The following is a 26238-nucleotide window of genomic DNA, read 5'->3' as shown; positions in this document are numbered from 1 at the left end:
ACCTTTGGAATTTGGAGGCAGTTCCCACGCAGGATTCTTCTAAAGGAATTTTGGGCCTTTTTACGACGATCGAGAGGTGTTTTGCCACGACAACTCTCAGCTCGTAATACCACACCGGTGATTTCGCTTTGATCTAACAAATCAGTTGATTTCATAGAGGTCGGTGCTTGTGTTTATTCTCCTGCATCGCATTTCGAGGGTTCCTATAGAGTCTATAACCAACCCTAATGAGTCCGTAAGTGGAGATCCCAGTTGTTTATCGGACACCTTTGTCGAACACAGAGAAGGGAGTGGCCGATCTTGATGTCACGATGAGACCGACGATGATCTTGATAATTTGGTCAGCAGCACTAAACAGTTTAAAGCTCTAGAGTCTCGTACTTTGGGCATTGAGGCCAAGTATGATAAGATACTCCTCTTCTTCAAGAGTTAAAGGATAACATGCAAGCTTCTACCACTATAAGTGCTTCAGTGGGGAGGGATGCCAGTGCCTCCCGCCCAAGGCGACAACATGAATGTCGGTACATCTCACTCTAGAGATGTTGTTGCTATTCTAAAATTTTGATTTAAAACCTCTGACTTTTAATGGGGAGGAGAAGGAATGCAATAAGGATGCGGCCAACACTTTTTTATAAAAGTGGTAAGATTTGCATCGATTCTATCACACTCCAAAGGAGATACGCACGCTTGAGCTTAAACTCTAGGAGGTTAAGCACATAAGTGGTGGATGAGCTTGGAGTCCGGAAATCGGCCTACTACATGGGCTGGATTTGAAAGTGCATTTATGAAAGAATTTCTTTCAAAGAATGAGATGGATCGTAATTGGGAAGCATGGGACAATTGTGAGATGAGAAATCTCACATTGACTCAGTATATATCCAATTATCAAGAAATCATTCTCAAGTTGAAAGGAATGGACGACTTTCAAAAAATTTGTGGATTTATTCGTGGATTAGACTCGGAATATAAGAATCAAGTTGTGTAAGGGCTGCCATGACAGTTGCATGTTCTTCTTCTCTCTGATCACAAGGTGCTGAGAGCTCTCACATTTGCTCCACCCAACCATAGCCAAAATAAAACATGAACCTCTAAGATTGGACCCAACTTCTTTTATTAGTTGGTTGCTCTTCACATGTGCCCGGCCACTCTCACTAGATTTTGGCCACTCTTGAAGCCATACCTGGTCATTTTAGCTCCCCTAAACCCCGCTCGTGCCTTGCCCGGATGGTCGAGCTCTCTAGGCTCTCGATAATTTCATTGTCCTGATATTACTCCCCTCTTAAGAGGAGTTTTTGTCCTCGAAAAGAAAATTCGGGAACCTCTTTCTGAGTGTGCTTACCTTTTCCCAAGTGGAAGCTTCTTCTGGTCTATCCTTCCACTTGACTAAACACTCCTGTCATATAGAGTGTCGAGTTCTTTTCTCTTAGAAATCCAAGGCTTTTTCTGGTTCATGTGGTAAGGATGGGGATTCGATAAGTTCTACTAGGATCTCTTGACTGACAAGACTATCACCATCACCCAACTTCTTTTTGAGTCTACTAACATGAAAAACTGGATGAACTTTAGAGCTTTCTAGTAAAGCTAGCTTATAAGCAACACTACCTACTTTTTTAAGTATTATAAATGGACCACAATACCTTGGAGATAGCTTTGGACTTCTCCCCATTTTCAAAGATTCAAAGTGTGCGGGAACCTTTAAAAACACTTTATCACCTTCCTCAAAGATGATTTGTCTGCATAATGTTTAGCATGGTCATGTGCTCTCTTAACATTATCTTTCGCAATTTTCGTCATCTCTTGGAGATCTTAAAGAAAATCTCTAGTCCAATAGCCACTTGCGCTCGTGGTTGAAAACCATACATCAACATAAATGGACTAACTCATGTGGTTGAATGTTTGGCACTATTATAAGCAAATTTCAATATGGGCTGATATTATTCCGAATTATTTTGCTTTTTAGCTACATATGCTCGTAGCATGTCTTCTAAGACTTGGTTGACTCTCTCGGTTTGACCATCGTTTTGAGGATGATCAACCATACTCATACTTAGCATGGTGTCCAGTCTCTTGAACACACTACGCCAAAAATGACTATTAAACTTTGTATCTCTATCATTAACTATAACGACAAGTAAGCCATATAGTCGATAGATATTTTCAATGAATAGCCTTGCTAACTCAGGCGTATTCACTGTCGTTTTGGTCGAAATAAACCGACAACCTGTCTACGACCACCCAAATCGAATCGTGGCCTCTATTTGTTTTAGGTAATCCAACTATAAAGTCCATTGAGATACTCTCCCACTTGCCCTTTGGAATCTCTAGTGGACTTAGTAAATCACCTACTTTTAGGCATTTCGCATAATTCTTTTGAGTTTGAAGTTTAAGGATAATCAGTCGTACTCATACTTAGCATGGTGTCCAATCTCTTGAACACACCATGCCAAAAATGATTGTTAACCTTTGTATCTCTATTACTAACTATATCGTCAAGTAAGCCATATAGTCAATAGATATTTTCAATGAATAGCCTTGCTAACTCAGGCGTAGTCATTGTTGTTTCTATCGAAATAAACTAACACATTTTTGTCAACCTATCTCTACAACTACCCAAATCAAATCGTGGCCTGTGTTCGTTTTAGGTAATCCAACTATAAAGTTCTTTGAGATACTCTCCCACTTGCCATTTGGGATCTCTAGTGGACTTAGTAAACCACCTACTTTTAGGTGTTTTGCATAATCCTTTTGAGTTTGAAATAGATGGTAAGCAAGTGCACTTGCAAGGTGAACATGATGTACCCTCCTATCCTCTTATATGCTCTATGAAACTCAATCGCCTTGTACAAGCTAATGAAGTAGAAAACATCTTTTTATGCTACATCCTTCTTGATGATGATGTCATTTAATTTTTTGCATGTGAAAGGGATGCCATGACAACTCCACGTTCTTCTTCTCTAATCATAAGGTGCTGAGAGCTCTCACATTTGCTCCACCCAACCATAGCCAAAATAAAACATGACCCTCTAAGATTGGACCTAACTACTTTTATTAGCTAGTTGCTCTTCACATGTGCCTGGCCATTCTCACTAGTGTTCGGCCACTCTTAGGTTATACCTAATCATTTTGACTCCCCTAAACCCCGCTTGTGCCTTGCTGAGAGAAGGTCGAGCTCTCTAGCCTCCCAATAATTCCATTGTCTTGACATTACTCCCCCCTTAAGAGGAGTTTTCTACCTCGATAAGGAAATTCAGGAACCTCTTTCTGAGTGTGCTTACCTTTTCCCGGGTATTGAACTGGGTCTCCATCAATCAAATACGTTCTTGCAACATTTGCACAATAACTATTGTATCTCGCACCAATAGCACAAATAATGACACCCAATGTATCACAATATAGTGGATCTTCATTGCTGATAGGTGGTCATGTGGACCATGAGAGAGTTATTTGTGAACTCCTTTTGCCATATTTGGCTGACGTGTTCATGTGCTTCAACCGCCCCTATGTATTTTAGCCAGTGGGTGTTTGAATCAGTAGAAAAAAAAAGCGTTCATGGCGAGAGAATCCATTCGGTTTGCGAGTTCTATGTGAGCATGTTCCTTGTGATGGTTTTACCTTATTGGCCTTTTCTAGTTCATGAGTGGTGACATCAGGAAAGTTTCGCAAACCTGGTTCCCATGCACCTTGGAAGTATGTCCAAGGTAGCAAGGATATGCATCCAATTCTCAGAATCTTTTGGCTCCATAAGAGGTGCAAATTCCTTGCTATCCTTTTCATCATATATTGTTTTATGACACGTTTTTCCAAACCACTTTTGATAACTACCCAGCTATCCCCTTTGCTGATCTGGTAGGGCTTAAGGTAAGGCGCTGGCTTGAGTAGCCCTTTGTTGATAACAATTTGTGGTTTCGTGATTGCCCCGTCTTTGGTAGTATGTGCAATAGAGGGTGGGACAGGGTCACAGATGTGGACACTCCGTGCTAGTATGGCTAGCTCGACAAATTAAGCACCATACTAGCTGCCTCTTTGGGTAGAGATGGGATTGTCCAAACTCAATCCCGGCCTTGGTCGGCTCTCCAATGTTGGGTCATTTGTTGCACTAATGCAACGGCCAACTATTCGACATGTTGTCCCGAGGTGGACTCCTTACTTTTTCCTTCAGATCTGGTGTTGGTGGTCTTGAATGAGGCTTCAGATGTACCCTCGTGGAGTTCTCGAGAATGCGTTCCCTCCTTGAAGTTATCCTCGAAGTCCTCCTCTAGCATTTCTTGAAGGAGGTATAGGCCAAGGCATACAAAGAATTATGAATGGGCACGTCATCTAGGCCTTCCAAAAATCTCCCTATTAGCCTTTCATTAGAGAACTTGACTCTGGCACTACAACGGGAGTAGAGATATCTGACCCTATTGATGTAATTCCAGATGGTTTCACCATCCTTTTGTTTAACATTATGTAATTGTTCAACAAGACTACTCCATCTAGTTCCTTGACGAGAATATCCAACCTTGAAGGCCTCTTTCAAGGCTTCGAAGGTGGCCTTATCTTCTGTTTTCAAAGACCTAAACCATTGGCCGGCTTTACCATCCAAAGGCACTCACCTTAACTTGATCCTCCACATGGCCGAAGGCTTCACAGATCTGGTTAAATATCCCTAAGTGCGGTATGGGGTCTCCAGTCCCATTGAACTTAGTGATTAGTTTAGAGATGTTAGCGGGTTTATTCAGCTCTTGTCTGGGTCCTTATACAGGTTGAGCTGGTGCCGGGGGCGTGATGCCAGCAGCCACCCCCTCCCTATTTCCATGGCTATCCTTAACATTTAAAGGGTTAGCCCTACCATGGCTGGAGAGCCGGTGCTGGTGGTTGGGGAACAATAGGTGAAGGAGCTGGGCTGGGTGGATAGTAGACCATCGGGGGTCCTTGTCTCATGGGAGGATTGGCCCCATATGGTACCCTGAATATGGTCCCCCCGAGGTGGGTATTGTTGGTATGCTGATGGGGCCGAGGCTAATATGATGGGGCTGGGTAGGCCCTTTCTATGTGATACGACGCCTTGGGCCCTTGGAGAGTGGGTTCTAACCTTGGGTTTAGTATTGGTCTCTAGGCTCGATATGAATCAGCCACCCCTAAGGCAGGCATGGCCCTCCATGCTAGTGGATGAGTCTAGGTTTGATTACTCTCACTTTGCCCTATTTCCTCTCTAGGATCTAGAGGCGGCGTTGGCTCTCTTTCCTGTTGGTTTTCCATACCTCTCTCCCTCGTCTGACTGTGCATTTCCCAGGATAAAATTTCGGAGCCTCGAAGCAAGGCTTTGTCGAATGGGTAGGGGAGGTAGGGTCTTGCTCCAAGATAGGTGGTCTGTCCATACACTGAGCCTCTAGTTCTCTTGTCTCAAGGTCAAGAATAACTAGTCCTGTGCTGGGATGATCTTCACTCTCACTGGTGCTGGGATGATCTTCACTCTCACTGGTGCTGTCAAAGACTAGCACCGTTTGGCTCCAAGCTATGTTGACTGATGGGTTTGACCTTATAAGCGAGGGAGTGTCAAGAGAGTTTATATCGTCAAAAAGAGAGTTGTTTCGCACCAATTTTCCCAAGCATAGGTGCATGAATGTGCGGAATTGCAGTGTTAGACCCCTCTGTGAACAGTCTGTTTTTTTTTAAATGGCACGGTTGTATGCTTTCAAGATGGTATGGGTGTACGCTTCGATGAGGACACAGGCGTATGCTTCTTTAGAGAAGGAGCAGGCGTGGCAGAGATGACATAGGGCATACGCTTCCCGAAAAACACGGACGTGGCTACGGGAAGGAACAAACTTGCGCTTGTGAAAGATGAAGGAACGGGCGTATGCTCCAGAAGATACGAGCATGGTGAAGTTGACAGACGTGGCAAAGTAGATGGTACGGGCGTGGCAAAGTAGATGGTACGGGCGTGGCAAAGTTGACACGGGCGTATGCTTGCTGTGGTAGGGAAGAAGGAATGGGTGTGGCAAAACAAAGGGAACGGGCATGGCAAAGTTGCCACGCCCGTGGCTTCAGAGAAGGAACGGGCGTGTGCTTCAGATGGTACATGCGTACGATCTAAATGGTACAGCCGTTCGCTTTCAGTTTTCATAGATTTTTAATGGTGCAGGTTCTAACAGCCACCTACAAATATTCCCTGACATTGCAGTTGTACCCCTTGTTTAATGCAATTTATTCCTTTTTAAATGCCCTCAGCCAAATTAAATTCTAGAGATATCAAAAGATATGCATAGGAGAATGGAACGGGCGTGGCAAAGTTGCCACACGGCCGTGGCACTAAGAATGGAACATGCATACGCTTCTCAGAAACTCATCCAGAGTGCAAATTTTGCCTACTCTCCTCCTCTGATTTATGCTAATTCAAGTGTTTCCCAATTGTTTTTTTGAGTTTTTGTTGTTATGGAGGGCTAAAGCTAGTCCCTGGCTACGTATTGATACCTAGAATGCATAAGGAAACCTAATTAATTAATAATAATTAGATGATTAAGCTATTTGTGAAAACTTAACAAATGTTGAACAAAAATTAGAAATTGTACGAATCTCAAGAGCAAAATCAAGTGCCTACTTGTGTCTCCTGCATTTGATGACGACTTCGACACTCCAATGCTCCATTGATCTCCATAGCTCTGTAAACAAAATAAAAAACAAGCAACAAGCTTATACAACAACTAGTGGATTTGCACTCCAACAGGGCAATGTGAAGACTCTAGCAAATGAAATGTGTGGAGGACCCTAAGCTAAATGCTTATCCTTGGTAGCGGCGCCAAAGATGCTAACGTAAACATACTACCTTGCACAAGAGACGGAGAGAAGAAGAGAAAGGAAACATGCAAGGGTCGATTCAGAGAAATGCACTTAGCGAACCCTAATGAGGGTTAACTCCCCTATGTGAGGTCACTAGGGGCTCACTCCACCACCACTTGTGTCACCCAAGTGGAGATTCACAAGCTAGGTGAAGAGCAAAGAAGAATGCGAGCTATGGAAAGCTCTACCTTCACTCAATGCCAAAATGCATACAAGAGGGATCTTGATAGAAAGACAAGAGAAGGGAGAGGAGAAGAGAAGCTAGATTAACACCATCCCCACCATGCATACACAACAATCAAGCAAGCAAGCATATACAACACAAGCAAGTAACCATAAGCTCAAGAGAGTGAGAGAGAGAGAGAGCAAGACTCAATTGAGACAAATGGGATTGTCCTTTTTTCGTATTCCATAAAATGTCTTATATACATGAGCTCACTTTTTACAATGGCCGACTGTCCATTTACAATTGGGGGCCCGAAATTGGCTTTCTAGCTCTATGTACATCTAGCTCATTCCTACAATCGGCATTACACAAGCCATAAGCTTGGTCATCCCATATCTCTTTGATCAATAAGCGCTTTGCGCGGTTACAAAAGGATAAGTTACAAGAAGCATGACCACGCTTAAAAAATGATGTTAACTACAGTGGTTAATAATGGAACAATCTCATTCTATTTTATAGAGAGAGCTCATGAGACTAATCGACGATCTAGCAGTAAAAAACGGAGAAACATATGGAGGGCCTCATAGCTCATAGCGAAATGAGCACAACACATAGACACGTTGGTTATATTCCTCAAAGCATATCTATCACTTTACATCCATCAAAGAGAGAAAACCATAAACCTCGTATAGGATGATGACATAATGACATTGGGGGAAAACAAAACAATACCAAATTAAAAGGCATAATGACGAACAAAAACAAAACAAGTGTGATTGCCATACTATAATATATAAAAACAAATATAAGGATGGCATGTATATCATGCATAAGCAAAGAGAGAACAGTAACACCATGGAAGATGGAGAAAATGAGAACAAGGATACACAAACAACCATAGATGAATAAAAGCAACCATTGTATTAGACCTTATAAAACAACATTTCTCTCTTTGCTTATGCATGTATATCATGCATAAGCAAAGAGAGAACAGTAACACCATGGAAGATGGAGAAAATGAGAACAAGGATACACAAACAACCATAGATGAATAAAAGCAACCATTGTATTAGACCTTATAAAACAACATTTCTATTAAACCTCATTGTATTAGACCTTATAAAGCTACATTTCTATTAACCTCATGCATAAAAATGTTGTGTTGCCTTGTATTCACAAAAGGGGCTTCTATACTTGCATTAATTAAAGTGGCAATTCAATTATTTCCACTTTAAAGATTAAACACCCCCACAATTACTACCGCTTTAAAGGTTAAACACCCCCACCCCACAATTGCTACTTGCACATTTGGTCACCCAAGCCTTGCCACCAATGCTCCCCATGCCTAATACATTGTGCCTCCCCTAGTCGTGTAAGGAATTGAGCATCATTCTGCCTATGCACACGAAAAAAGAGAGAGAAGATCCTTGTAGAAGATAGAGAGAGGGAGAGAGATGAAATTACCTTAAGGTGCTAATAACCCCCTGCTAAGAACCTACGCCGAGAGAGAGAGAGAGAGAGAGAGAGAGAGAGAGAGAGAGAGAGAGAGAGAGAGAGAGAGGTGCACAACTAGATGTAGAGACTCCCCCCTCGGTCTTATCTCAAAACTAGACGTGTGTGCGAGGATCACTTGTTTGACTTGCTCGCCTCCTTGTATTGCACAAGCGGGTGGATATGCATTCTTCCTAGTGTTCGAGAAACATTTTTGGGTGAACCTAACATGAATCCTTCTCACCGAGGGTTAAAGAGGAAAAGGCAATTTTGAATAAGCATTCTCTTCATATTTTTATCCAATTACTACTATTTTTTTAAAATTAGATGAGGCATCTTTCCTTCTCCTCAACAGATGAGGCAGATTTTTAAAAAGTTGAGAAGGCTCCAGGATGAAGCGAACCTGTCTCTTCTTGAACCTGGATTCTTCCCCATATGCAGAGATAGAAAGGACAACTTTGAAGTGCACACCTCTAGAAAATACTTGGTCCTTTATAATCCATGCATCTTAGGGTGACAGATTCATGATTCGACCGAATATTCTTTTTTTCATTTTCTAAAAAAAGCAGCAAGGTGCAAGGACAATCTACTTTTGGCAAGGCTAAGACTCATATGTCCCCGTTTTGCTCACATTTTCAACTCGTCTCATTAATTAAAACGACGTGAACCTTAGGTTTGTTTGGTATAGTATGTTAAAGCTTGTTTTGGCTCCTAATATTAAGTTTTTTGAATTTTTAAATCTATGATTATTAAGGTTTTTTCTGGTTAAAAACTTTTTCTTTTTGGGGAGAGAAGGAACACACACGGGGTGGCACCGCAGTTATTTTAGCCCAACCCCAGGTTAGAGCGTTACAGAAACAGAGAATATTATTTGTTTTTTTAAATGCATAAAATAATCGTACCCTCCATAATATTATTTTGAAAGCTATGGAGGACGAAGAAGGCAATCTGTGCTTGCATCTAAATTGCCATGGCGATGACGAGATTAAAGACGATGGGCATGGGGGTTTCTCTCCAGAGGCAAGAACGATTGCCTCTAAGCAGGGCTGGCTTTTTCAGGCCACTCAGAAAAGAGAACTGCTGGGAGCGGTGGAGGACCTCTTATGGCGAGCTCTAGCCTCAGAAGGGCGCTCCGAAGCCCGTCTATGGCTCTGCACAGACATCGGATCCGTGCAGAACGTCCCTCGTCATGTCAAGGCCCCCCTTTTTCTCAACCTAATCTGGCCATCTTCCCTCAAAACAGAGTTTTCCGATGGCCATGGCGATGGGGATGATAATTTCGATGAGCTTTTATGCCGCCAGGCTCTGCGCTTGGCCTGCGAGAAGCAGCCCCAGAGAGTCATGCGATTGTTTGGCAAAGACAGCAAGTTCATCCGCCAGTTCTTCTCAGGTCTGTGCACTGGAACCCTAATCCTGTACTATTTATCTTTTAATTTAACCCTAAACTTGCACTAAACCCTAACCCTGAAAGCCTTGCTTTCATGAACTGGTGTTTATTGAATGGAAGACCGTACACAGGCTCAGGGTTTACAGAAAGGGTGTACAGAAATTCAGGGTATACAGAATGCTCTTACAGTATTTTAAGGTTGTCCGTACCCATATTTGGGGATAACAGAATGCTTACAGAGTGCGAGTGCCCTGCCGGTAGTGCCTGTGTAGTGTGGTTGATTTGTTGCGAATGGAATTATCATGTCGTGTGGTGGTCTAAATGCATGTGCATTTGTAGATGATGTCAAAGACATTAACATCAACTTTAGCTGACTGGTTTTCCTCATCTTTGAACAGGCCATCCCAAGCGGATACTAGGTTGGTTCGAGAATTTTTCTAGTTCTTGTAAAAAAGAGAACGAGCTAGGAGCCCAAGCCTTGGCTCATTTTGCATTTATCCATCGGGACAGGTACTGGAAGGAATTGGAATGGAAAGGGACACACGGGCAAGCACCTGCTACAGTAGCATCAAAGCCTCATTATTTTCTCGATCTTGACGTTCTGAGGACGGTAGAAAATTTTTTGGATTATGTGCCCGAATTCTGGAGCTCTGATGAGCTGTGGGACTCTCTCAAGGAAGGCAACATACTTTCTTTGGACATGGATTATTTTATCAACAAGCTGTTTCAGAGAATGGCAGATGGGTCCTCTCATGTGTGGCAGATGCTTGAGCACTTTCTTTCCGAGGAGGCTTTTTCTCATTTGTGTCAACGCCTTCTTTCCTTTTTGGGCGAGAAAAAGCTTCTTGAGTTTGTAAATAGCCTAAGCCTGGCTTTATCACAATCAGCAAGTAGCCACGCTTCGATTAGGGATACAACATGCAAACATAGCTGGCTAGTGGAAGTTCTTAGAATGGGAGCAGAATGCCCTTCTCTCCAGTGTGTAATGCTTTGTAATGCTTGCGTTTCTCACTCACGACAGCTTCTGCGTGTGCTCCATGACGAGGAAAACATACAGGAATACAACACCTTGAGCTCTTTATTATTAGAACTGAAGTGCAGTAAATCAATGTGTGATAGGAAGCATTGGGCTTTACGGAGGGAAGGGTTGAAGTTTAACAAGTGGGAAATGGTCAAATGGCTGGCACTTGAGTCGTGGTCCATCCAAGTTCTGATCAGGGAGGAATACATGTCGACTGCATCACTAAAAGCCTTGCTTTCTGCAAATTCGATTGAGTTTTGGCATGGTTCTCAAGGTGAAAAATTCAAGGCAAAGAAGGATAAACAGGGCATAAAGGAGAGGAGGAAGAAGAGGAAGAAGAAGAAAAGGAGGAGAAATGATGATTGGAGTGATGTGGAAGGGCTCGACAGCAGCCAAAGTGACGTTGATGATGATGGTCACAGTCTTGTGGGTGGTGAAGGAAACTGGTACCTTTCTCTTGATAATTTCAGTATGGGTATGGAAAAGGTATGTATTACTTTTCAATGAATATTTTCCACACGTTCTTTGTCTGCAGTATTGTGTGTTTGTGGGGAGAAAGCTTGCTTTTTGAATGGAGAAAGAAAGAAAGAAAGAAAGTTGTATTAATGTCTTCAAAAGGCCAAAATGACCTATGAGACCAAAAGGTTACATCATATCCATGAGGTACATAATCCTGGGTACAAAATAGTAATAAAGAAAGATAACAAAAATCTAGAACTTTAAAATCTGATCTAGGTACATGAGCAGAGAGCTCTCATATCACCCTAATACATCCCTCATGGGCCGCTGTGACATGGTGCTCAAGGTGGTAAAATTGAGCTGGTGCGAGGTCTTGCGATGATGGGAGATGATGGCTTGGATCTTCCTGTGGTGGCGTGGCCATGGGCGAGGGCCATGGGGTCTGGGGCGTCGAGCTCTGCATAACTCAGTGGCTCTGTCGAGTGTCACACCTCTCGGCCGAGCTCCTACACTAGCCTTTGGTCTGGGTATGATGGGTGGATCGGCCCTCGGAGTGCTGGTATGGAAGAAGTCAGTGAGAGCTCTCTGTCAGGGGGAATAAGAGAGAGAGAGAGAGAGAGAGAGAGAGAGAGAGAGAGAGAGAGAGAGAGAGAGAGTCTCCCTGAAACCGGCCTCTGGTAGAAACCAAAGTGCGGTAGACTAGCAGTCACCCTTCCACTTGTAGTCCAAATATAAAAACAAATTTAATTGGAGCTAGAATGCCCCAAAAACTGTAATGAAACCGACACCTGTTGGCCCCAAAGCTTGGCGCCCCTTTCGGTATTTCTTTATTCAAATTCAAAATGATGTAAAGCTGAGTACAACAAAACCAGCCAAGAGAATACACCTGTATGTCCAATCTGGCAGCCCACAAGACCTCTTAGCACAGAGGATTCACACACAGATCTGTGTCCCACAAAAGCAACACTCTGTGTTTCCCTCTGATCAGCCATGACCATTCAGCAGGGTAGCCGTGAGCACACATCTGGCATATCCCATGTACATGGTTTCACAATTCAGCACAAACATACATCCACTGTCCAATCTCTGTTTCCACCCTTTCAATCTGCCATACCCCTCCTCTCACAAGGGGCCAGATAGCACAACTCTGCAGCAGACATAAGCCAATGGAAAGAAAGAAAGATGGACAAGTTCAGAGCTTACCAAATCAGCACGTGGTTCTGCATTCGTGAGGCCAATCGTACCAGTATGTACTTGCAAGAAACTGTCTGTACTTGCCTCTTGACTGATGTACCAAATAAACTCTGGTAAAGCACTGCCTGCAAACTGCTACAGCAAGAGATGCACCACCTGCAGTCTGTTCAGGACAGAACAGCACAGAAGCCGGTACCTATCCGTACAGGTCAGCGTACTGTACCTGTTCGTACTTTCTCTGCGCCTGCAGCTGATTCCATCTGTACCTGCTGGACAGAACGGTACTTGACAGCCTGCACTTGTCCGTACAGGTCTGCGCTGTCTGTGTCAGCCTGTACCTGTCCGTACAGGTGTCTGTGCCATAGTCACAAGGGAACGCCGTTCCAAGCTCTTGGAACGGGGGAACGCGTTCCATAGAGATAGCCGTTCCCGTTCCCGTTCCAAAATGGCACCGCAGACCATGTAAGAAATATAAGTGAACTATGTATCATGTAGAACACATCTATGCATTATCATGGCCACTACTGAGATGGTTTGAGGTTCTTTCTTTACTATGCCTCTTTCCAAAGCATTTATAGATATATAAAGTAAATTTATAAACACATTTATGCAATGATGTGGCGTTCCCGATTCCGTTCCCTTTTATTCAAGCTTTTCGTTCCCGTTCCAAACAGTCATCCGTTCCCCAAAACGTTCCCGTTCCCTTGTGACTATGGTCTGTGCTGTCCTATCAGCTGCGCCTGTACCAGCAGCACAACTTGTAGCACGTACTGTACCCGCCTTCAGCTTCTGTCAGCGCTACCTGAACCTGCAGCAATCCGTACACCTGTACTTGTTGTGGTACGGCCTGTCTAAACAGCTTGCGCTTCTCACACACAGCAGCAAAACAGTCGACAGTCTTCTTCTCTTCTCTACGCATGAAGCTTGCTTGCACGTATTCCCAAAAAGCTAGAGAGAGAGAGAGAGAGATGAGAGAGGCGTGTAACTCCAAAAGTGGAGTGGCCTTTCTCCAAACTTATCCTTGGGCCCCAACTTTTATATTTATTAAAGTTCCCTAGGGGCCACTAAGGCCTAGGGGCCACCCATGAATAAAACATTAAAATTCACTAAAAATCCAACATTGTAGAGTTAGCCTCTTCCAATTGACCATCTGTTTGTGGATGAAATGAAGATGAAAACTTGAGAGTTGTACCCATGTTGTCAAACAACCCTCTCCAGAACAAACTCGTCATCCGTGGATTACGGTCACTAATGATAGAGTAGGCAAGCCATGATACTTGAAGATGTTCGCCATGAACAACTTCACCATATGATCAACTTTGATCGTCTTACGCACGGAAATGAAATGAGCCTGCTTACTGAACCTGCATATGATAGTCCAAATGCCATCATTGCCCGTTTGTGTCCGTGGAAGATCAAATATAAAATCCATGGCAATGCTCTCCCAAGGTCTATCTGGAATAGGTAAAGGCTGTAATAAACCTGGTGTCTTTTGATGGTCAAACTTTACCTTCTGACAAACGATGCATTGCCTAACAAAGGCATCAACATCTCTTCTCAAGGTTGGCCAATAAAAGAAAGTCTCCACTGCTTTTTACCGTGGCATCAATTCCTCTATGTCCTGCATACAGTGGAGCATGACTTTCAATCATAACCTTGAGGCGCAATGGCCTGGTAACATAGTCTGCCATGCATCAACAAAAACCCATCCCTGAGAGTATAGTGCTCATGCCGCTGACCCTCAGAGATCTGATCATACAACCTTTCAAAGTCCTCATCATGGGCATACTGCTCTTTCATTTCATCAAGCTCATGATGATAAGCAAGTGAAACTACTGAGACCTGTGGCTTGCGTGACAAAGCATCTGCCACTACATTCTTTTTGCCTTCCACATGCACAATCTGGAAGTGAAACATAGACAAAAAGTTTGCCCATGGCAGATGCTTCTCTGAAAGCTTAGTCTGCGTGAGAAAATAACGCAAGGTCTGATGATCTGTCTGCACAGTGAAATCAGCCCCAAGCAAATAGTGTTTCCATGTAGAAAGAGCATGAATTACAGCCAACATCCCTTTCTCATAAACCTGTAAATGCTTCTCGGCATCTTGTAATATTCTACTCTCATAGGCTATCACATGTCCCTCCTGCATGAGAACTGCCCCAATGCTGTTTCCACATGCATCACACTGGACAACAAAAGCCTTTCGGAGGTCCAGTAACACCAATACTGGATCCGAAGTAAGCTTTTCTTTGAGCTTTTTGAAGGCTGTAATTTCCTGATCAGCCCATCTAAACGGAGTTGCCTTCTTTGTTAAGGCATGAAGGGGCGAAGCAATTTCAGCAAAATACCGGATGTATCGCATGTAATAGGAACACAATCCCAAAAAGCTGCGTACATCATGCACGGTCCTCAAATCTGGCGAGTTAAGAATTGCTTCCATCTTCGATGGATCCATACGGACTCCATTCTTAGACACAATATGCCCCAAGAAATGTATCTCTTGCAAGAAGAACTCACTCTTCTTGCCATTAATAACGAGCCTATGGTTCCTGAGTTCTGCAAACACGATGGCCAAATGCCTTCTATGCTCCTCCTTAGTTTGTGAATGCACAAACATATCGTCAAAGAACGTGGCCACAAAGGCTCTATGAGGCCTGAAAATCCTGTCCATCATTCTGTTAAATGTGGCAGGTGCATTTGTCAAACCAAAGGGCATAACCAAAAACTCATACAACCCAAACGAGGTTCGAAAGGCTGTCTTATGCACATCCTCGGGTCTAATACGTATCTGATGATACCCGCTTTTCAAGTCAATACGACCAAAGACTGTGGAGCCCTGTAAGCGGTCCATAATGTCATCGATCCTCGGAATGGGGAATCGATTCTTGATGGTATTCTTGTTCAGCACCCTGTAGTACATGCGCCAAGAACCATCCTTCTTTTGAACTAAGAGTACAGGTGAGCAAAAGGGTGATGAGCTAGGTTGTATCAACCCTTTATTCAAAAGCTCCTGTACCTGACTCATAATTTCTTCTTGTTGGGATGCACTAACACGGTACGGCGGTCTATTTGGTGGAGTACTACCAGGAATTAGATCAATGGCATGATCTTCTGGCCTCTTCGGAGAAAGTTCCCCTAGCAATGACTCGGAAAAACAATCTTGGAACCCACATAAGAAATCAGTCCTGCCCTTATCTAACATAGACAAATTAGACTTAGACTCATCATCTTTTGCATCCTTTACATAAATCAAGTACGCGGAAAGATGCTTTTTCATTACTGATGAAATTGCCGAAGCTGATACAATAGGAATAGATTCCCCTTTAAGTTTTACATCCAAAACATGTTCTTTCCCTCTATGAGTCAGAGTGATCTTCCTATTGTATGTATCCACCACCGCATGTACTCTGTGGCACCATGGCATTCCCAACAAAACATCACATCCATCAAGTGGCATGATGAAAAACTCTTCGCTGTCCACATAACCCTGTAAATGAAGCTTGAGCTTCCCAATAATAGGAGTGACGGGTTCAGCATACCCTGGACAAGCCATGTTAGCCTCATATAACGGCCCTATCTCCTCTGCACGAATCCCCAATCGGCCAGCCAAATCCGGTGAAATAAAGTTGGCTCTAGCACCTGTGTCAAAGAATATCAAGGCATTTTGATCTCTCACTTTGTCCCATGCCCTGCACAACTCGGTCTCTTCACCACCTAGCTGTTCCCCAACGAGATCAGGAACTAACCCTGCAGAAGGTTTTGGTTTCTTTGACTTGGGCTCTCCTTTATTGTCAAAGTCCTTTTGGGACTTTCTCTTGGGACAATTAAAAGACATATGTCCCTCTTCTGTACAGTAAAAACATTTCCGAGCATCCCTCAAAGCCTGTCTCTCCTCGGAAGTTCTCTTGGGCATTGGCAACTTCTTATACCGCGTCTCTGTAGACCCTTTTGCATCACGCGCAGCATGCCCTGACTTTTCAGATTTCTTGCTTGAGTTCTTACTGCCTTTAAATCCAGATGAGACTCCAGTGAGTAACGCATTAGCGGTCATAGCATTCTCTATCATCTCTGACATGTTCGTTACTCGAGTCTTGATACAATAGTCACGCACCTCCTTGGGCAGCCCACAACAATACTTCTCTACCTGCTCAGACAAAGGCACTGCACGGTAAGAAGTAACTGGGAGTAGGGTATGGTATCTGTAGTTACAAGAGCAATTCACAGCCAAGAAACCCCTGTTCTAAGGAAATTTCGGCAGCATTTCGGTAAATAAACCTTCCCTGAACAAAGTCCCAAGTCCCTGGTCCTCTTCCTTGGCCTTCTACCACTCAAATAAGCCAAAACAGTCAATTACAGCGGACTGTAATTTTCTGCACAGCACTGGTTTGGGTCCTGTTCCAGCTCCTGTTCACTTTCTGTACCATCCTCTCTGTTCACTTTCTGTACCATCCTCTAACCTTTGGGCACAATTGCCCTAAATCCTGGCGTCAAGTCCCTTGCAAAACAGTCCAAAAACAGTCCCTAAACAGGGCTGAATCGGACACCTGCTTGAAGAGGTTATGACCCTCTTCTGTTCCTGCTTGGGTGTAGCAGTTAGCTACACCTGTCCCTGTTCAATTGAGGTCAGCAACCAAGCATCTGACCACATAGGCTGTACATGTCAAATGAAATAGCCTTTCTGCAGGCATAACCATATCATAAAAGAGGGATAAAGAGAGTGATTATGCAAGACAAAGCACCACTCTACATAAAACAGGGGAAAAGCTTGCATTCCTTGGCCAACCTGTGATCCACCATAGCTGAAAAATGAGAGCACAACTCCCTTTTTGTGGAAATTGGGCGCCAGCTTCTCTGTAGAAGGAAATTTTGTCAAAATTTGACACTTGGCGCTCATGCTTTGTTTTCCCGCATCGAACCTTCTCAGCTAAAAATTATCTCGGCTCGTTCACAATTTGACATCACTTCTTCAGCACTTATCATTCCTCTCATCAATCTTGACGTAATGACGCGAACAGATTCCAGATCGGGACAACTGGCCAAAAATAGCAGTTTTTCCTAAAATTTAGGAGATATGTCCAAAGCATTCCTTCAGGTCATCTGACCAACATTCTCTTTCGTGACCACATCAGAAAACGTAATGTGGTCATGATACAGTGACTTTTCATTTCATGGACATTCACAAATGTGTATCTACATTTATGGCCAGGCACACTGTCCTGCACCATTCTCAGTGGCCAAGTACACTGTCCTGGTCCATTGTTCGTCAAGTCTTCAGTGCCCAATCTTCTGGGATTTCAGGGTCCCAAGGCTCAAGTAAACCATCAGTCGCACGAAGTCCCAATGGTCCACCTTCTCTGGTCATGGAGCCATGGAGAAGCGTCCAGCTGAGCTAGTAAATGTGATGCCAAGGTAAACATAAGAGCTCACCACCTCGACCCGCCCTCCTGCTAATGTGAGAGTAGTGTGGCTCCTGACTGCGGGTGAAGTGTGGAAGATCATAACCTTGGTTTTCCCAAGGTTCACTGTGAGCCCCTGCTGTGCGCAGAAGTCATCAAGAGCCACAAGGTGTCTTTGAAGCCCAACCTGCGTGTCAGATACCAAGATGATGTCATCAGCATAAAGCATAACATGGACAGTAATACCTGATAGCTCAACCCCAGAGCCTCCTCCCTGTGTGATGTAGTCGACCACCTCATCAATATAGAGCCCAAAGAGCGTGGGGGAGAGCGGGCACCCCTGCTTCACACCAATGGTGCTAGCAACTGTGTCGGACAAGCCTCCTGGGCATCGGACTCTCCCAAAGACCTGCTCATATAGCCTGTATATGCCCCACATCATGTCTGAAGGTATGCCTAGTGTCTGTAGTCACCGAAAGAGGCGCTCTCTGGGCACAGTATCAAATGCCTTGCGGAAATCCACAAAGCAACAATAGAGCCGTTGCCTCCGTGCCTTGGCCTGATCAATCAGACACCTCAACGTAAAAATGTGGTCGATGGTCGAGAAGGCTCGACGGAAGCCTGCCTGGCCTGCTGCTCTCAATCCCCCAACCTCTGCATGAGTGCTCAGCTCTGCCTCCAAAACTGCCCCGTATAGTTTGGCCAATATATGGCCAATCATGATGGTCATGTAGTTCCCGGGGTCTAGTACATCTCCCGCTTTATGGATCGGCACAATAGTGTGCATCGTCCACTCAGCCGGAAACCCCTCTGACAGAGCTCTGTTGAAGAGATGAGCAAGAAATGGTGCCAATGTATCAATAGCATAGATGAGATGCTCTCCCTGTAATCCTGTATGATCTGTCGCCCGTCCATGTTGGAGTCGGCATATGGCCCTCCTAACCATAGGTGGGGTGAAGAAGGTGGAGACTGTGGGGCATGGCTCTGTGGGCTGTGGTATAGGGGGCTGTGCAGGCACATCATAAAGTCTCTCTGCATATGTCTGCCAGGTCTGAGGATCGGCAATAGGTGTGGGAGGACGGGGCTCTCTGAGTCTCCTCCAAGCAGCAGCAGCATCTCTGCTCATGAGCATGTGATGTGTGTCCCAGTACTGAGCCTCCTCATAAGCTCGCCGCTTACGGCGGGTGAGAGTATGCATCCTCCTGCCTGCCTGCCTCTGGGTGATTTCCCCGCGAGCCCTCTGCACTCGGAGACTGCAGTAAAGGTTTCTGCACTCATCATCATACCATCGGTTCTGGGGCATGCTCCCAGATGTAGGTGGCCGTCCTGTCTGTATGTGGTATGGGAAACTCCTCGCGGCTGTGGAGTGAAGTACATGTGAGAGCTGGGAGGTGAGCATTGCCATGGGTGCCGATGGATCTAAGGCAAATAGCTGATCATGAACATGATAGTCGTACACCCTCGGCTAGGTCCTGAGTGAAGTGAAAAATAGTGCGTGGTGGTTGTATGATGGGTGGGTGGGTCTCCAATAAGCTCCTGAAAGTGAGGGATAGGTATGTATGATCCGCCCCAATGGGGCATGGTGGTACGGTGAAGTGAGACACCATATCTGCTGCCTCCCGGGATCCCATCACATAATCCACTGTACTACTGCCGCCTCCCATTGGAAAGCAAGTCAACCCACCTGAATCTGGCCACCATTATAAATAACGAGATGGTGTCGGGCCCCAAGCTGCAGCAGATGTTGCCCATATCCAGTGCTGTCAGCTCCTCCATCAGCGGAGATCCGAGTGGTCCCTGTATCCTCTGTAGCTAGCGGCTCTAGTCTCAGGGGATCCTCAAAGTCATAGATCTCGCACTGTCTGCTCTGAGTCCGTGCATTGAAGTCCCCCATCAAGAAGACTTCTCCCAGTGTCGAATAGTGTAAGATCTCCTCAGATAAGACAGAGTATGGAGACTCACTAGCCTCTCCTCCACCCGGCTCCTCGGTGGTGGCAAACCGCGGTCCCTTCGGAGGAAAGTAGCAAAGGGCGATATAAATCCATCTGGTCGCCGAGAGGCGTAAGCTAATCCACATGTGCTACGACTCGAACATGCTCATGTAACCCATGCCTGAAAAGCACTGCAATACCTCTTGAACCTCGGGAGGTGGCCTGTCTCATCCCGTGTCAGTGAGCTGACTCCCACTGATAACCCTCAACTCGTGGTAAGCCCCTCTCCGGGCTCTCATGTGTCTCTGTCAGCAAGATGATATCCCGGCCCTCCTCCACCTCCTCAAGTCTCCCTGGATGTGTCCATAGGACTCCATTACAGTTCCAGATTGCTATGTGTATCTCTTTGTCCTCATGTTGTTTCCTCCGTGTCTCATAGGCAAGATGGCGCTATTCGACCCTCTTCCCATCAATGTAGATGTGACCATCCCTATAATGTGCCTTCTTCCCTTCTTTGCGTGTCGCCTTGATCTTCGGCATGCATAATCTTCTATGCTCCAGTTGCATCCATGTGAGGTCATCATCGAAGTAGATGGGGTCCCCTGGCAAGCTCCTCAAGATAGCCCGTCTTCTCATAAAGCTCATCCTACTCTCCTCGTCCGGGAACTGTAGCACTAAGGCCTTGCCTTTGGTGGAGTCCTTTGGGGTTGTCCTCCATACTCTAGTGAATGGGAGCGGCTCATCCTCCTTTAGTCCTAGCTTGGTACATAGGTTCCGCCCGTCAATCTCGGGCGTGGAGGTAGTGCTCTCTGGTATCCCTGTGACTCGGATGTTGAGGCGCCGAATCCGTCGCATCTTCTCTTCATCAAGAGTAGACTGCATCATGTGTACATCTTCTTGTACCTCCTTCTTGATGTTCTTCTTCATCACTTGTATATCTTCTTGCACCTCCTTTTTGATGTTCTTCTTCATCACTTCTACCCATCCTTCGCGGGCCGCCTCCATTTTCCCCTCGATTGTGTGGGTGAGAGTTTTGGTGATCTCTTCTTTGATCGCCTCTTTGTCCACCTCAAGAGTCTCTCCTTCCTCCCGTGGACGATCGCGTAAGGATGCCACTTCGCCCTTCAAAAGGTTGATTTCCTCCTGCATGGCGAGCTTTTCCTTCTCTCACTTCTCTTGCATGGTAAGCTTCTCTTCCTTCCATATTTTTGCTTCGGCCTCCAGCTTCCCCATGCGCGTCAATAAGTCCTTCTTGATGGCGGTGATGGTGCTGTCCAATGTCTTCTTCTGGTCCTTGATAAGATCCCTAAGGATATGATCAAGCTGGCTGATTTTGTCATCTACAGACCCTCCCATTGTAGAGGGAGGGAATGTTTGAAAGGAGCAGGCAAAGAACAGGCAGCGGGAGAGAAGAAGTGGATGAAATTCAAGTCCCCATTATGTTGCTGCCTTGGGGTACTTTCTTTGATGATATCTTAATACATTCTAATGATGAGAGAAAGTCAACCCTTGCATGTGAGTCACATCCATATAATATAGAAGTACAAAAGTTATATGGATAGAGTGTCCTTTCACACTTGATATCCAAGGGGAAAAACCACGTGGAAAAAGTGTCCTTGGTTAAGCCCTGTTCACACGTAGCACTACTATAAGTGAGCATATGTCTACAAATCCCCCTTGTAGTGGAAGTGTGAACCTGTACAAGGTAGCAGAGCTTATAAGACCTACGGGCATTGTCACGTGCATATCCGTGCCGTGGCTTAATCTTCAGCATGAACTGCCTAATCCCTAATTAGTAGTAGAAGCATCTTCATCAGCAGTAGTACATCATTATCACCAGCATGGTCATCAACATGATCATCAGCATCAGAAGTACCATCATTTGCATCATTAGCTTGGTAGCGTATGATCGCTTCCTATAGGAGGCCTACAGATCGGAAGACAATATACACATATTTAGAACACTTAACTTAATTGAAGTTAACAATGGAAACAACATCAGCAACATAAATACTGGAAAATACCAAAATACACATGACACCAGCACTGGGGTCGGACCCCCCCCCCCCCCCCCCCCCCCCCCGCGCGCGCCCCTTCAATACATTTTGTATTTCTTGGAGTATTTATAAGTACAAGTGGCACGGGCTTGATAGGCCAGATTTCTCCACGAGGGAGTGAAAACAACTCAACCAAACTAGTTCAAGTTGATGAAGATGTGTTGGTCGGAGTAGCCTCAAATGACAGGCTCATTCCCACCTTCACTGGGTGCACACCTGCCTTTCATTGGTCTTCCAAGACCGTGCACTGACAAGCATGCCCGTACTAACGCAGGCTAAGGGGTACACTGCGGAGGAAACATGGCTTGGTTCTCCCCAAGGAGCTTTGCTCCCAAATTCCTTGGTGGGTCTAGCCTTCATTGGCTCTCAGAGGCTCTGAGGGCGCGGTTAGCACCACCACACAGGGAAAAATACTAACCACACCAGGAAGAACTTCCTGGTACATGGTACAGTAAGTACAATCTGGTGTAGCAGGTACTATTCAACAAGTACAGTCCAGATTCAGCCAGCACAATCCAAATGTAACACGTGTGAAATTCAGCAGCAGGTACCATCAGATTTCAGCAAGTACAGTTTTTAGATTCAGCACACGTGTGGGTTTTCGGCAGCAGGTACAGTTCAGCAGGGCAGCAAGTACAATCTGATTTTCAGCGGGTACAATTAGGTACAATCCAGCAGGGTAGCAAGTACAATCTGATTTTCAGCAGGTGTCCACGTGGGCAGCAATTACAATCTGATATTCAGCAGGTACAGTCCACGTGGGCAGCAAGTACAACCAGATTTTCAGCACACGTGTGGGTTTTCAGCAGCAAGTACAATCCATGGGAAGCAAGCGATGAGAAAAATGCAACAAAACCAGCCCTAGAAGAGGTAGGCGATGGAGAACGAGGGGGAGAATAGCAAGCGATAGAGAAAATGAGCAACCAGCTTCCCACGTGTGATTTATTTCTATAATAACTCATGCAAGAGTTTATCCAAAGGTTTTTAAAAAGGGTACACTATATTAAAAAGGGTATTTAAAATGCTCATGGGCACCCTAACATAATAATGTCCAATCCCTACTTTAAATGTGTGTGAACACATTGGCCTATAAATATTAAAGTTGGCCATAACTTATAAATTTTACATTTTTAAAAGGGAAAAATGGTAATACTTACCACCTGTTCACACGCCACACTAACGAGTCAGCAAATAGCACTACACGGTACACTGGGGGCATCCCCGTCCAGTGTATTGGCACGGCATAACAGGCAAACACACGCAAACAAGTCATGCAAAAACAAGTTTATGCATGCAGGCATAAATGCATGTGCACATGTAATGGACGAAATCTCCCTTTCATGAAACTTGTACAAGAAGTTCTTGTCGGGCACAAAAACTAGTGCGACAGAAATATAAAAAAATGTCCTGGTCTTCGTATGGAGTGACCGTCCCATAGGTAAGACACCATCCTGGCCATACACGGGTGGCACCAATAGGCTCCCGTCCATGTGACACAACACTGGTCACACACGGGTGGCAATAATCTGGCTCTTGTGACACCAAAAGACTGGCCTTTTCACATGGGACACTGGCCTGGTCCCATGTGAACATGGCACAAAGCTGGCCGCTCTATGGAGTGACAGTCCCATAGAAGCGGCTCCAGAAATGGAGATGGACTAAATGGTGACACAGCCCATTGGGGAGTGTATGGGGCCTGTTGGCTGGCAAACAGGGCTCCATACAACAGTCGGTTGGTCAGGTAGCAGCATGGACTAAGCAACCATACAGTACAGCAGCTAAAGAATTAAAAAGGCATTTTTGTGCTTGTCTTTGCTGGCTAACAGCAGCATTTTTGGCCGATTGGAGCGTGAGCAACATATATAAGAACCACAATATGTTTAACATAGTTCAGTTCATAATTCATCATTAAGTCATAGCATAGTAGTGAATATGTAGAAGGGGCCTAGGTCAACCCCTATGGGTCTAACCGTAGGGCCACATCTTGTACAAGCAGTAAGCAATCTTTTTGTACCATAGTAATACAAGAACTTGAACACTAATCTCTCTCTTCTTCTCTCTCCTCTGTGTCTTAAATCTAAGCTAATTAGCATCAATGTTCATAAGTATGCTTGTGGATCAGTACAACAAGGCTTCTGCGCATGCAACAAGCATGGCCATGTAAACATAACTAGTCAAACCTTGTTTAGGAAGTATAGTAACGTGACAGGCTCGCGGAACATGCACTGACCTCATGTGGAGGACATGCACACATGAAAATGACCCTCTATGGTGGATCTGTGGCTGGCTTGTCCGGACAAGGGCTCACGAAGAGCCAGTTACCACTCTTAAGACTTGCACATGTTGTACAGATATGGTCACGTGACAATAAAGCTGTCCATAAACCCATATGGCTGATATATAATACCCCAAGGTAATAGCAAGTGCTTAATGGCTCAAATACATGCCCAATTGTTGCAGCAAGTACCCAGGCTGTCCATATATAACCAATTAAAAAGACAAATGCCCTATGGCTGAAAATCATAACATAATGATCAAATACCCTTGCCTTCAAGATTTCTTCGTGATGGAAGTCTTCAAAACAATCCTCAACAGTGGGTATACTCCATGGGTAGCTTGAGAGAGAGAGAGAGAAGAGAGAGAGAGAGAGAGCAACCAACATTAGGGCAGCCTATAGAGGTGGTAGAGAGCTTGCTTGATTGAAGAGAGAGGGCTCCAATTTACAGATTTGGGGCTCTCGTGAGCTAGAATGGCAAGTAAAAGCTATAATGACAAAACTTCTCACTTTGATCCACTATCTTGCGACTTGTCCCAATTTAAGAGGTGGTCCCCTTCCCCCATTATCTTCATCTCTAAAAATAATCCCAACTTGTAGATGTTTTGTGGTGCTTTAGCAAGTCCCCCCCATTTGCTTAGCTTACGTACGTAATGATGCGAACGGAATTGGCATTGGGGTTGTCCAAAAATAGGAACCCTCCTAGCTTTTAGGAGTATGTTCCTTTGTATTCCACTTTATTAGAAATGTATGTGAGCACTATGTAGAAACGTGTTTCAATCCCAAATCCTCGGGAGCTTGCCATATATGCTTTCCACTTGACACTTGAGCTCCAATGCCCATTTTTGCATTCACCAAAGCTTGTACTTTCCAAATATTTAGACGTCTCTGGGTCCACTAGAGACCTCTTTCATATTGGGAAATGTCCGGGCTGGTGATAGTGCCCAAGGCCTAGGCAAGAACACAAGCATCCCATATATATATATATATATATATATATATATATATATATATATATAATATGCACATGGCAGGTTATTGTAAGCTACATTGTGAAAATTTTCAGCTTTCTAATTCTATTTCATCTCTTTGACAGGATGAACTACCTGAACAATTGTCGAGCTATGCTTTTGGACAGTGGTTGAACTGGGTTACTGCAAAGTGGTAGTGAGTCAGGTCTTCTTCAATCATTGGATGGGCTACAACCTAGTTAGACGGCGTGCTGGACTGCCTCGCCATGGTGCACAATTCAAAAGTGGGTGAAACAGAGCAAGTGAGCAGATACTCGAAGGGCTGTCAGTGGGGGTGCCCTTACTAGCCCACATATCCTATTCAAAAAATAATCTTGGATAATCATGGTATTGGTGGGAGAGTGGATGTACTAGCCCACATACCCTATTCAAGAGATAATCTTGGATAATCATGATATTGGTGGGCGAGTGTACTCTTACTATGCCTTATTCCTTTCTAGGTTCAGCAAACATTACCATTGCCTAGTTCATATCCCTCCAAAATGATCAAAAGGTGGAAATCTTCAAGGTGGACATCCCAAAATTGGAATGTGGACATCCCAAAACTCGTAAATAGGTCAAATGCCTCAAGGTGGACATCCCAAAACTCCTAAACAGTTCAGATTCCTTTGTTATAAAGTGTTTTGCATTAGTTTACCCCCATTTGTTCTTCCAAACATGAGTTAAACGTGGGGAACCACCATTTTAAGTGCATGAAGAGTAAATTCTTTGTAATATATGCTTGGTCCATTCTTAAGTGCATGCTAAGTTAATTATTTGTTCTTCCAAACATGGATTAGACATGGGGAACCACCATGTTAAGTGCATACCCCTAGTCCATTCTTAAGTGCATGAAATTCTTTATAATAGACCCATGGTCCATTCTTGCACTAAAGAGCTGTCTAAACTTTCTAGCATTTACACAAATACATAGTCATGGGGCATATTCAAGCATCTAGCAGGGAGGGAAGGATAAGAAATTATCCATCAGTATTGCATCCTTCTAGAGTTAATTGTGATTTAGGGCTTT

General features: G+C 44.5%; 1 protein-coding gene across 1 annotated transcript; it reads left to right on the top strand.

The window, feature by feature from the left end:
• The first annotated feature begins 9333 nt into the window (after nt 1-9333).
• LOC147630699 (uncharacterized) lies at nt 9334-25863 on the top strand. Its single transcript, XM_086810658.1, has 3 exons — nt 9334-9869; nt 10265-11373; nt 25295-25863. Exons 1-3 carry the CDS (start codon nt 9407-9409, stop codon nt 25364-25366), a joined length of 1644 nt encoding a protein of 547 aa, XP_086666784.1. The 5' UTR covers nt 9334-9406; the 3' UTR covers nt 25367-25863.
• The last annotated feature ends 375 nt before the right edge of the window (nt 25864-26238 follow it).

Source organism: Cibotium barometz, chromosome 16 (assembly GCF_041138505.1).
Source record: "Cibotium barometz isolate CiBa-2024 chromosome 16, ASM4113850v1, whole genome shotgun sequence".
Taxonomy (NCBI): Eukaryota; Viridiplantae; Streptophyta; class Polypodiopsida; order Cyatheales; family Cibotiaceae; genus Cibotium; species Cibotium barometz.
Note: the sequence above shows the minus strand (reverse complement) of the source record. Positions and strands in the feature narration are given on the sequence as shown.